Genomic DNA, 12055 nt, shown 5'->3' with positions numbered 1-12055 from the left:
TTGTAAAGAATGAGCTGGACTAATAAATAATCTGTATGCTGCTCTTACCATTGTGTAATCTCTCAAAGAGATTTTCTCACTTGTCCCAAGATAGAAAGAGAAGATGCTACATGTTCTGTTTCTTCTTCCTTTTGTGCCTCGTCTCCTTGCGTGTAGTCTTTTCAGGAAGAGGGTATTAAAGTACTTCCACATAGGTCTTGTATATTGTCTATAGCTCTGTAGTTTCAGCATTTCTTCTGACTCTAGTTTGATTAGAATATAAAATACTGCACTCTTGTATAAGTATGAACATAATGTAAATATTTTTTCAACTTTGTTCTGTAGATCTAGCAGTCATGTTGCGCTGTCTGTGAAGAGGCTCTGGCAATACTTGGTCAAACAGGAAGAAGTCCAGGAAACTTTTATCAGAAATATTTTTGCAAAGAAGCGATGCCTAAATGAGGTTGGTATGGTATATAAAATGCAGAAAATACTGCAGGTCAATCTGTCAATTTTTATGTAAGTTTGGCTGGCTCGTTTTATTTCTGCTGTATGAAGAGTTAATGTACTTGTCGAAGACTCAAAATCGACACTATTTCATACAAAAATATTTGTCCATTGTGTCATAGTATCCAAAAATAATCAGACTTTCACTGTAAAATGACAACTAGCATGATGTTGCTACAGTCAGTCTCTTCTTTAAGATCAGTATAAAAGCTGCCTCAAAAGAATGACAAAATGAACCGTTTCAATGATTAAAGCCAGTAATCTGATGAGCCAGAGTATTTGAAGTTTTTAGTTTGTCCCTACCTTAGTCATCCTGGATTTTATCCACTGCTTCCATAACAGTCATGTTATGATTCAATTTTAATAAGAAAAAGGCTCATACGGCAATTACTATTTCTGTCACTGATTATTTGTCCCAGTATCTATTTGGATTCTACTTCCAGATGCAGTTAAATGTTTTTAAATTTTGGTTCCATAATGAGCTTTTGGATTTTTTTCTCTCACTTTTTTTTCTTACTTACCCCTGCTCCTAATTTTGAAAGAATTGCTGGTACTGCAGAAAAACTGTAGCATAGCAGAGATGGAGGAGAAAGAAGCAGATGTGAACAAACCAAATATGCAGGAGAAAGAATATTCATGACCAGTAAAGCCATGGCAGTGGAGAGTTCTGCATGACCTAACAACCTTTATCCTGTCACAACTAGAGTATTGGCTTGTTTAGGTAATGTTGACTAATTGTATTCACTACAGAGTGCAATTAAAAGGAAAATTGTTCCTTTTTGCCATTAAAAGTGCAGCACTTCTGATCATATCTTATGTTAACACAGCCATGCCATTATGCTGTAGGGACAAGCATTTTAGAAAAATTTAAATGTGCTTTATATATGTTTCAAGGTAGGCTCACAGCCTTTCACAGCATAGTTGGCTTTATTTTCTATCTTGTTGCTGAGAAAATGTCAGTGTAGATTGCTTATTTTTCAAGAAATTTGATTTTTGTTATGGGCAAGGTGCTGTTACAGTACAAAGTAAATCAGTAAGTAAACTAAAAGCAGAGTTTAGAGTTTGCTAATTATTCTTATTATACAAAATATGCGTGTGGGTGTAAACATGATACTGTGTTTCAGTTGTCCTGTGTTGGAGTAAACAACAAGGAATTGAGAATTTCCTTGATACCATGTATGTTATGTCTTACCTTTATGCTTTGTTCTGTGGTGCTTCTTTCCTTGGTGAAGTCATTAGAGGAGCACAATGAAACCATGAAAGATTCTGTGGTGGAGGAGCCTGTCATCAGTAAGGTACGCAGTAATAATCCTCAAATTTATTAGACCATCATTATGAATTTTTTTTTTTCGAAGTGGTGCTGATCTCACTTCAAAAAAAAAAAGTCTTTGCTCAATAGCAAACAAAGTTAAAAATTAAAAAATGCAAGAGATTGAGTTGAACTGTTACAGAGTTTGTCTGAAACTTAATTATCCTAGCTGCATTAAGCAACCAGGTACAAACAATATCTGTTTGGCCAAATGAAAAGCTGAAGTTGAGATTTGTCCAAGTGACAAGAGTTCAGCAGTACTGTGATACACAGTACATACAGAACCTTTGATCATTAAGAGCTGGCTACAATAGTTGCTTGTAAGTGAAGATGAGGAACTGCACTTGGAGCAGTTTGTTAGCATGATAGGAGTTTGCTACTGAAAGCTTTCACTGAGCTTTCTTTTAAAGATGTTGACAAATCAACCCATATAGCAGTATTTTAGCAACTGTCTTGAAAGATTGGTGTGACTAAAAAGGTGGAGTACTATACCTAGAAACTCAAATGAATACTGTATTTCTTTTTTTACAAAATTGTATGAAGACAGAAATGTGAACACTGTCTTCGGCTACCTTGTTAGTATTAATTATCTGATAATGAAGTGTTAACAAGTAGGTAATTGGAATTGGCTGAAGAAAAACTAATTTTAATTTCCTGCAGGTTTGTTCATCAAGACAAAAATTACGATTTTGTATCTGTTTGCTATTCCATTTCTGTCCAGTGTTATATACATAAAATCAGTGGAGTATCAATTTTGTTTTGAGTTCAGAAAAGATACTCTGTGTCTTGGTCTGTAACAGCTGGTTTTTTTAGACTTTGTAAAACACCATTTGCAGTTCTTTGACAGAAAAATGATAGTTTTTCAAGTAAAATATTGTTTAAATCTTCTAAAGCATAGAAAATTAAAAATGTGAAGATGAGTCTTGAAATAGTTCTGAAATAATTGTTTGTTTGTTGTTTTTAATTTAAGTATTACGTTTGTAATTCAAGTTTGAATTCTTCGGTCGCCATTAGTTTGGCAGGGTTACTGCTTTTACTGTAAAATTATTTTGTAACTGCAACAGTCTGGGTCTGTAAGTTATCAATTTAATTTTTTCAGTGCTGAGTTCTTTAATTTTGAAAAGGACTGCTACAGTGCTGGTAACGTTTAGAGTTTGTTGTGTGCTGGCATGTACCTGAATACACTTCTAAAATTCAAAAGTAGACACTGATAGACCGTGTTCAAATCCAGCATTAGATCACATTGGGAAAAAATAAAAGTGATAGCAAAAAGTTTGTGGTTCTGGCATGTACAGGATTACAGATTTATTTAATTGTAATAATTGTGATTAGATGCACTGACAAAGTTCAAATTAATTTTCCTGTTCAGGAGCTTGCCTGCACCTTCTTTTGGACTATGTCATCAGTTTCAGCGGCAAAACGTGTTTGCTAAGAGCAATCACAGACTTAGCAAACTTTTTTGAGAGCAAAACATCCAAGATTCAAAATTTCAGTCAACAACAGTGTGTTGCATGTAGCCTTGCTGGTTTTCAGCACCGCTGAAATACTTGAGAATGAACACACTGGTGTGGCTTGTGTGATAAATTACACTTCCTCTGTTGCTGTGGTAATCCTAACATGGCAATGGGAAGCTATATTATTACACAAAACAGGTTTAGCATAATTGTTACAGGCTGTGTTTGTTGAATTTTCTTTGGGTTAAAATTAAGGGGAAAAAAAGTTCACACGTAACATTGTTTGATCTCTGTACTTTCAGTAAAAAGTTGTATTTCACAGAAGTTTGCATTTAACTGTGCTTTGTTTTTTAAATACAGATAGAAACAGATTTGGGATACCTTGGTGGCAAGGCAAGGATAATCCATAAAGAGTCAGACATTATTACTGCTTTTGCAGTCAATAAGGTGAGTATAAAGGAGGTAGAATAATCTAATAGATGTGTTTTCGACCTGATACACAGGCACATTGTGACTGCATGAGATAGGCTTTGCCAGCCATCCTGCTGTTTTTAGCAGCTACAGCTTTTAGTGGTCTCTTCTCTAAAGCACTTAAAAATTACCTTTTCATAAAGAGTTCTACTACAAATTGTCTTCTTTTTTCTTTTGTGTGGTGGATTGATTGAAGGGAGAGGTGGCTTCTACTTTTTTTTTAGGCTTCTGTATAGGAGCATTTGTCCTTTTCTGTCAAACAGGAAGTAATCTTTTCTTCTCTGTTCAGCCATGTAACCCTTCAGAATTGGAGGAGGGGAGCCTGGTTGCAAACCTTGTAGTATAGTTACCTGTAGCTTATCCTCTGAGAAAAGCAAGGAGATACTTGAGCTGCTTGAGAGGTACAAGATGCAAATAGTGTGTGATACTGTCCCAGATGCAAATAAGTTTTAAAAAGGAAATGTCAAGTATAAATGTACATAGATTTGTAGATGTAAATGTTTGGGGTTTGTAAATTAAGTGTATATTTTTGTGAGCAAGAGTACTGTAATCAGAAAAAAATAAAATAAGTCCATTTTTGAGGTTTCCTTTTGCATCTGTCTTTCTTTTGTATGTTATTTTTTTTCAGGCAAATCGGAACTGCATTGCAATAGCATCAAGTCATGATATTCAAGAGTTGGATGTTTCTGCAATTTTAGCTACACAAATCTATACCTGGGTTGATGATGACATGGAAGTAGAAAATAAAGGGTATATGTTCTTTGTTTTCAGTATCACACTTGACTGTGTTTAAATCAGAGTAACAAAACATAGTATTTGATGTTGCTGTTCAGAATCTTACTTTAAAATGTTTTTTTTTTCATTTCTAGGGCTGATGATTTCCTAGTTATACATGCTCGTGATGATCTGATAAATGTTCAGGGAAGCACTCCTTACACTCACAGTAATCCTGGCACACCTATCAATATGCCTTGGCTTGGTAGTACACAAACTGGCAGGGGTGCATCTGTGGTAAGTCGCTTGTCAAAAGATCAGCTTTATGTTTTTATCTACTTCTCTCCTTTTGTTCAGGCTTGCTTATTATATTTTGCAGTTAACATGTAACTAAGTATAACTTTTCTGTGTAACCGAGGCAAGCTGGATTTTTTTTGTAAATTCACTTAATAAGTTAAAATACTGCACAGAATTTAAGGGACACCAACTAAACAAACAAAGCTTCCAGTCAAGTCATATATGCTTTCTTTAAAAGCATCATATAAAAGCAAAGAACCAGGATTTGAGTAAGAAGTTAGACTAAAACTTTCTTCTTTAATGACTTGAAGGCAAATGGTTTATTTAAAAAGCATGTATTCAGCAGGTTTCAGAATTTAAATTCATGGGTTGAAATATTTATATGAAATGTTGTGGTAACTTTTATTTTAAGCATAATCTTCCAACTTTGTTCTGAGCTTCAGAAAGAGATCTTGTGTCTGTAATGAAGCTTGGCCCAGAGCAAAAGGCTATTAGGTTAGATTTAATTCAGATCAAATGATAATTGTAGCCTGGCCATTGACATTCCTATCTTAGTTCCTGTGGAGCATAGATGCAAATCTGTTGATTAGCTGGCTAGGAGATGCTTATTTGGACACACTTAAGTGAGCTGAAGTGGTCATACAAGACACCAATGTCTCAGTCCTGCACATGGAGCGTAGAAAGTGGAGATTTCCTGAATAACCAAATGCATTAAGTCTTGGGACTTGGCTGTACTTGGTATCATTTAACAATTCAAAGCAAGTCTATAACTGGTGGCAGAATGAAGTAACTATATGTTAATTAATACTGTCATTAACTTTTGAAAACAGCTGATGACTAGGAGTAAATAAGGAATAACACTATAAGATTGATAATGTTTTCCACGTATGAAAGTGGGTATTGTGCCAGTACCTACACCTCTGCCTTCACTTTAGGAACTACTGATTGTAGGGGTCAGTGTTGCAGCTCTGCTTTTTAATCAGGTTTCTTCTGCAAGTATTCTTTGAATGCCTTTGCCACTTTCTCTTCTCACTTCCATTTTTAAAATGTATATATATGTACATATAGAATTTCTGTGTTTATGTATGTATCAACGTTAAGTAATTGTGTAATCTGTTAATGCAAATGGTACTTACATGGCCTTCCATTTTGCATGCAGTAAAACTTCCTTCCTAACTATATTTGGTTTTGTTTGTGTTGAATGCTTTTGCTGTTAAACTCTGGACCTAAATTTTGTCTGGCATACTGTTTTGACTGTGGCAGACCAACCACAGCATAGAACGACGCCTGCCCAGTAGGGAGGGAAGACAGAGGCACCTAATGAAGGACAAAGTAAATGAGGGAAAAAAGTGGGGGTTCTTGGGAGGAAACACTGTTACTTGTGAAAGAACTGGAACCTGAAAGAAGACCAGCTTCACTAAGACCTTTCTTTTGCTACTATTTGCTACTTTGTTCCTTTAGATACTGCTGATTCTTGGTGTCATCTTTGCTTTTTCATCATGTGCAGCCCGTTTAGTAGTTGTAGCCTAGTGTTCTGTATCATTACTGGCTTTTCAATCTCATTGTCTTTGCTTCACTCTCATCAGCAAGGGACAGTCAGGCAGTTAACGTTTTATTAGCTGTAAGGTTTTTCTGTCACTCTTCATTATTTCCTGTTTCACAGCTCACACAAGGTAAGTGAGGAGGGTCACCACCAGACACGTCAGCGCAGTTTGTTTACATGGTTCTTACAGGAGGTGTTCATGGGAGAGTACTGAAGGAAATAGTATGTACCCACAGCTCTGAAACTCAGGCAGTGTTACCAACAACTTGTCTACAAGTCAATGTGGCTGACACCAATATTTAAACAGTTTAACAACTGGTGGGCTGGAGTTAAAGTGCATTTTCACTTTTCAGTCTTAATGTACATTAGGCCCAAGGCACCCAACTTTTCAGCAAAGCAACCAGTGTTCTAGCCATCAGCTGTTCTAAGGGCAAGCTGAGGGCTAGCAGTGTCAAGTCTAAGTTACATTAATAATGGAAATATTTGTATTTCATAATTGTATTGTGTTCTAAATTGGAGAAACTGAAGCAGAGAGTACTGTTAGTGCAGCCCTTCAAAGGCACATTTCTGTAAATTTGCATTTTTCCAAAGCATGATCCATCAGGGGTTAGGAGATCATGATATATGTTTACGTGTTGAATGGAGGAAGATGACTTCCATTAACTTCTGGGTAAAACTTAATAGCTGTAAAACTCAGTAGAGCCCTTCATTTTAGTGAAGAAATAGAGTGAACATGAATTATTGTTCTTCAATTTACATATAGAAGATGAGTTGTGAGTTTAGAATGCAAAGTAGTGCAATTATAAGTGCACATACCAGTCTGTAAATGTTTGAAGATTATCATTATCTGTTGTACTGGATTTTAAAGTGTATAGCTTTACCAAACCATTTGGCTTTTTCCTTGGCATTTAAAGTACTTAGAGAAAAAGAAAGGGAAATACATATTTCAAGATCATGTTATTTATCTTTAGAAAGTGTTTTGGAATAAACTTGAATAACTGAGGGAATAAGGCTTTCTTTTCAACAGTGATAAAACTTTGAGAATTGAAAGATCTAAATCTGCTTCCAAAATGTAATTAAGAGGATAACAGTTATTCCATGAACCCAAACCTAGGGAGATTTTTACAAGAAAGTACGTTATTTCACTTCTGAGTACTTTTCCTTATTTTTGTTTGTTAACTGATAAGCCAAAGGTTATTTCTTTTAAACTCTGTTGATCTTATTAAGGAATACAAAGCACATGAAAATTTGCAATTCCTGCCTCCTTCCAGTTGACACCCTGATATAATTGGAAGCCAGGGGAGAATAGCATACTTGAAATATTTCATCACTATCTACTGCCTCATGACAAAGCAGTGTTAATATATTGTACAGAATTACAGCAGTTGAAAGTCACAGTTGGATTCAAGGATCTTAAAGGTCTTTTCCAACTTAAATGTTTCTCTGGAAGTAGTTCAGTGCCAGCTTGCTGTTGGTGTGTGGTAAGTGATAGCTGCTGTGTTGAAGATGAGTGGCCTGGCAACAAAATTTTGTATGTGTTCTCATTTGAAGTTAACACTTCCCACAAATATATATTTTGCCCTTCTTGAATGTTGAGGTAAATAATAAATGCACAAGCAAATAAAATCCAGCAATTCTCTGAGGAAGGACAGTCCTCTAAGAGGTCAAATACTTCTGAGAGCTCTTGCAGAATAAAAGAATGAAAACTTAACTTTAACATATATTAATAGAAAGAAGGGAAGAGGCAACACGGGTGCAGATGTATTTCCTTGATTAAGAAATCCTTACTCTTTTTTTCCTTTTGTGTGTTGAACATATCATTTAAATAGATGGGGTTTAAATATAATTGTCTAATGTCTCCAGTTGTCTTTGTACATTGAATTCTTCCCAGTAGGAATTAATAAAATAAGAAAAACCAAAAATCTGGGTGATATAAGTAGCTCAAATCAAATTTTGGAATTTAGGAACAGACATGCTACTGAAAATTCATTGGATCTATATTTGCAAAATTATAAATGCATTTGAAGATTTTTTTTATTTTTAATTTATTTATGTAATACCAGTTACATGGTATATTGCTTATTTTGGATGGTCACAAATAACAACTTTGCAGTCAATGGCAATAAGTTAACTAGAGTTGAAAATAGATATATTCCTTCCTATTTTTTTACATCTGTTAAAGTTTGTTTACCTCTTTCTTTACATGCTTCTGCCTTTCTCTTGCTTATCTTACAATATTCAGGAATATTCCAATAAATTTAATGGAATCAGAAAGGAATTGGCAAGAAAAGAGGTAAGACTGCAGTCTAAGGAGTGTTTGTATTTGGATCCATACGTTTCTGAAGCAAAAGTTTAATATTTATCTAGATGTATAAAGCAAAAGTGTTAACATCTACACTAGTCTTGGAAGACACTGACTTCTATCTGAATCTCTAAACCGAGTAATTGTTTTCTTAGGAATTTTGATAGGAAACAACGTTCTGCAATCACTAATTGTTCTCTAGTTTGATAACTTTTTGTTCAGTTATACTGTTTAATCTTTTTCTATTTTTTTTGTATGTTGAACAGATGCTCAAGAAAGCTATTAATAACGTCAGAAGAATGGCTTCTCATCCGACATTGCCATATTGTAAGTTCAGGTTCTTTTAAAAAAGAGATAAGTTATCTAAAGATTATGTATTTCTTACTCACCTGTTTCTTAGTGTGTTGCTATTTTATACTAGCACAACAATCTATTAAATGTTTTGAAAGTTCTTTATAAGCTGTACTTGTTTAAACTATTTTTCATTTTAAAAAACAATACTGGCAGATGTAGAATAGTCTTTAGAAACAGCAAAAAGTACTGTATTTATCTCTTATTTGAGACTAGGATGAAAGATATTAGGAAGAAATGTGTTATTATCTCCAAGTAAATATTCATATTTCATGAGCATCTGAATACAATTCTTAATTAAATAACAAGTAGCACAACCAAGTTGCAGTGGTACATCCTGCTCCTACACCAAGGCAGATACTATGGCATAATTTTGGCACTAGTTATTTTGAGATAGTCTTGAGTTTTCTTGAAATTATAAAAGCTCAAACTCTTGCAAAAGGTCATTTAAGTATTTTCTGTTGCAGACCTGACGGGTGCTCAAGATGGGAGTGTAAGAATGTTTGAATGGGGTCATGCGCAGCAAATCACATGTTTTCGATCTGGCGGCAACTCAAGGGTGACTCGAATGAGGTTCAATTACCAAGGAAATAAGGTAACTGACAAACTGCTTCTCTACACTTTCTTCTCTTCTCCCCTCCCTCAGTATAATCATAAATTAGCAGAAGCTTCAGATGCTTCTAATTTGAAGAATTTTCTCAAAATTGTGGATATTTTCTCTGCAGTACATACATATGTATTTTCTTTCAGTTTGGAATTGTTGATGCTGATGGATATATAAGTTTATATCAGACAAATTGGAAATGTTGTCCACTTACTGGAACTTCACCTAAGCCGTATTTGGTAAGCTGAAAACTAAAGTAGTTTCCATAAACTTGCCTTATGTTCCCTTACTTCTTTATCCCTTCAGAATAGCTAGGAGAGGGCAAGGATTGTGCTGATAACCAATATGAATCAAGATTAAGTTATGTATTGCTGCCATCCTGTGGTCTGTATGACAGGTTCTTACGCTCTAATCATACTTACTATGTGGAGAGTGGAAAGTATAACATGAAATCTGAAATAACTTTAATGTTCGTTGAGACATGTCAATAATTATCACTTGTCAATTAATGGACAGTTATGCAGGGCTGCAGAGTATATTTTCATGAAAAATTAAGAGTCTTACAAGGCATACCAATAGCTTTATATCCTATGTTCTTTAAATTTCTTATGAAACACCTTTCCTTCTTAAGGGAGTTTATTATTGTCTTCTTGGACTAAATAGATTTAATTAATAATTTCTAACTGCATTTTTTCAGACGTGGCAGTGTCATAACAAAACAGCCAATGACTTTGTTTTCATCAGTTCCTCATCTTTGATAGCTACAGCTGGATTTTCTTCTGACAACAGGTAATATCTGTTGTGATAATGCATAAAAGTGAAGTGGTGCCATATTTTCTCTCCTTTTACCCACTTTGGCTTTTTTTATGATTCTTCTTAAGGAGTTTAAGACTACTTCTGCTTGATTTCTTTCTTAGCAGGAGGAGGAGAGAAGCAATGTTTGCAGCTATATTCATGTGCCTATTAAGGCACATAGGGAAGGTTTCACAAGGAAGCACAAATATCCTACTCATGTTCCATATGAGGAAGAGAAGTAGAAAGAGGGGTCCTGAGTGCTTCTGTCAGGAATCCAGTGAGGGATGTGTGGGAATGGTTTAAAGCTGTGCCAGGGGAGGTCTGACATGAGACTGGATATTGAGAAATGTTTTGTTACCAAGAGGTTCAGACACTGGAACAGGCTTCCTTGAGGTCAGTCCCTAAAGCCTGTCAGAGTTTTAGGCATTTGGACAATACACTTATAATTACATGCTTTAACTTCTGGTCAGCCCTGAAGGTGCCACGTGTGTGGATTACATTATCCTTACAGGCCCCTTCAGCTGAACTATTCTGTTCTGTTCTACACACATGAACCTATCCTAAATTATTTTTATACCCGAAAATTTAGTTCTTAATAATTCTTAAATACTCATTTCTTTTCATAAGTAAGTATTGATCAAAAAGGATCAAAACCTGCTAACATTCCTGTGAATTAAGCTACAAAAGATTATTAACATAAATGCTTTATGGAAATAGCCAGTTGTAGAATGATTGTGTAGAAGGCGTGTTCTTGCAGTGTATGAAAACTATGGAAGTAATCTGGGGGTTGCTCAGAAGTCATCAGTCAAGTGAAAATGTGTTTACAGTGCGTTATGCCTGAAACAACCTTTTTAAGGTACAGGTGACTTTTCAAGTATTCAAAATACCTTAGAATGTCTGCTGCTGAATTAAGCCATTTTTTTTTTCTACAGAAATATTTGTCTTTGGGATACTCTGGTTTCTCCTACAAATAGCTTGGTGCATGGTAAGTAAAATAAAACAACCAAAATGTTTGACCACAGTATTAAAAAAATCTATTAGTGTGTCTGTCTTTATGGAAGAGTTATTGTGGGAAGTAATTTTAACGTTGGCAGTAAAAATCTTACAGTATTCTCTGTGAGTGCACCAGGGGAATATAAAACCAGATTCTTAAGAAACTGCTTGGTGTTCTATATAGATGATTGGTTTCATGGACATGAGCACCTTCCTTTGCATGACTTCTGTCCTTGAACCACAAGTGCATGCCAGGCATTTCTGTTCTTTCTTAAAAGGTTCTGGAGAGCTCCTGGTTTAGAACAGTTATTCCTCTAAGTAGAATTTTGGTGATACGATAAGTATTTATCTGGGTTTCGTTAGCTTTATTACTAGTACTTTATTGCAAGTAATACAACAAATGTGTTTCAGTATCTGAAATATAGAATTGAGATCAGAGAGTTGTGAACTCCTTGTACTTAAAGTATGGTGAATGCTTATGGAATTTCTAAATGTAAATTCATAGGCCCTTTGAACTACAAGTACAGTATACAAGCACTGTTTTGATAATTGTAATTTTCATTCACTTTTTCCACTCATTTAGGGGACTAGACATATCCAAATAAATGTGAGAAAAAGCAAAGTAGCAGTAAAATGACCAGTGGAAGCTTGCAAGACGTTTGTGCAAGTAGCTTAGGAAGAATTTCTGATGGGCATTATATGACTTAAAAGAACAAATTATATTAATTAAAATTAA

The 12055-nt window shown here is 34.9% G+C and overlaps 1 protein-coding gene across 1 annotated transcript in view; it reads left to right on the top strand.

Moving 5' to 3' along the window:
• The window catches only part of DMXL1 (Dmx like 1), a 77292-nt gene that overhangs the window by 60596 nt on the left and 4641 nt on the right, over positions 1 to 12055 (top strand). Inside the window, exons 33-42 of the mRNA XM_083884020.1 lie at positions 325 to 442; positions 1719 to 1781; positions 3610 to 3696; positions 4349 to 4470; positions 4590 to 4731; positions 8843 to 8903; positions 9395 to 9522; positions 9678 to 9770; positions 10229 to 10320; positions 11259 to 11311. Coding sequence (XP_083740146.1) covers positions 325 to 442; positions 1719 to 1781; positions 3610 to 3696; positions 4349 to 4470; positions 4590 to 4731; positions 8843 to 8903; positions 9395 to 9522; positions 9678 to 9770; positions 10229 to 10320; positions 11259 to 11311 — 959 coding nt within the window. The remainder of the gene's footprint in view (positions 1 to 324; positions 443 to 1718; positions 1782 to 3609; positions 3697 to 4348; positions 4471 to 4589; positions 4732 to 8842; positions 8904 to 9394; positions 9523 to 9677; positions 9771 to 10228; positions 10321 to 11258; positions 11312 to 12055) is intronic.

Source organism: Zosterops lateralis, assembly GCF_965231275.1.
Source record: "Zosterops lateralis genome assembly, chromosome: Z".
Taxonomy (NCBI): domain Eukaryota; kingdom Metazoa; phylum Chordata; class Aves; order Passeriformes; family Zosteropidae; genus Zosterops; species Zosterops lateralis.
The sequence above is the reverse complement of the archived record's forward strand: the minus strand, read 5'-3'. Positions and strand labels throughout refer to the sequence as shown.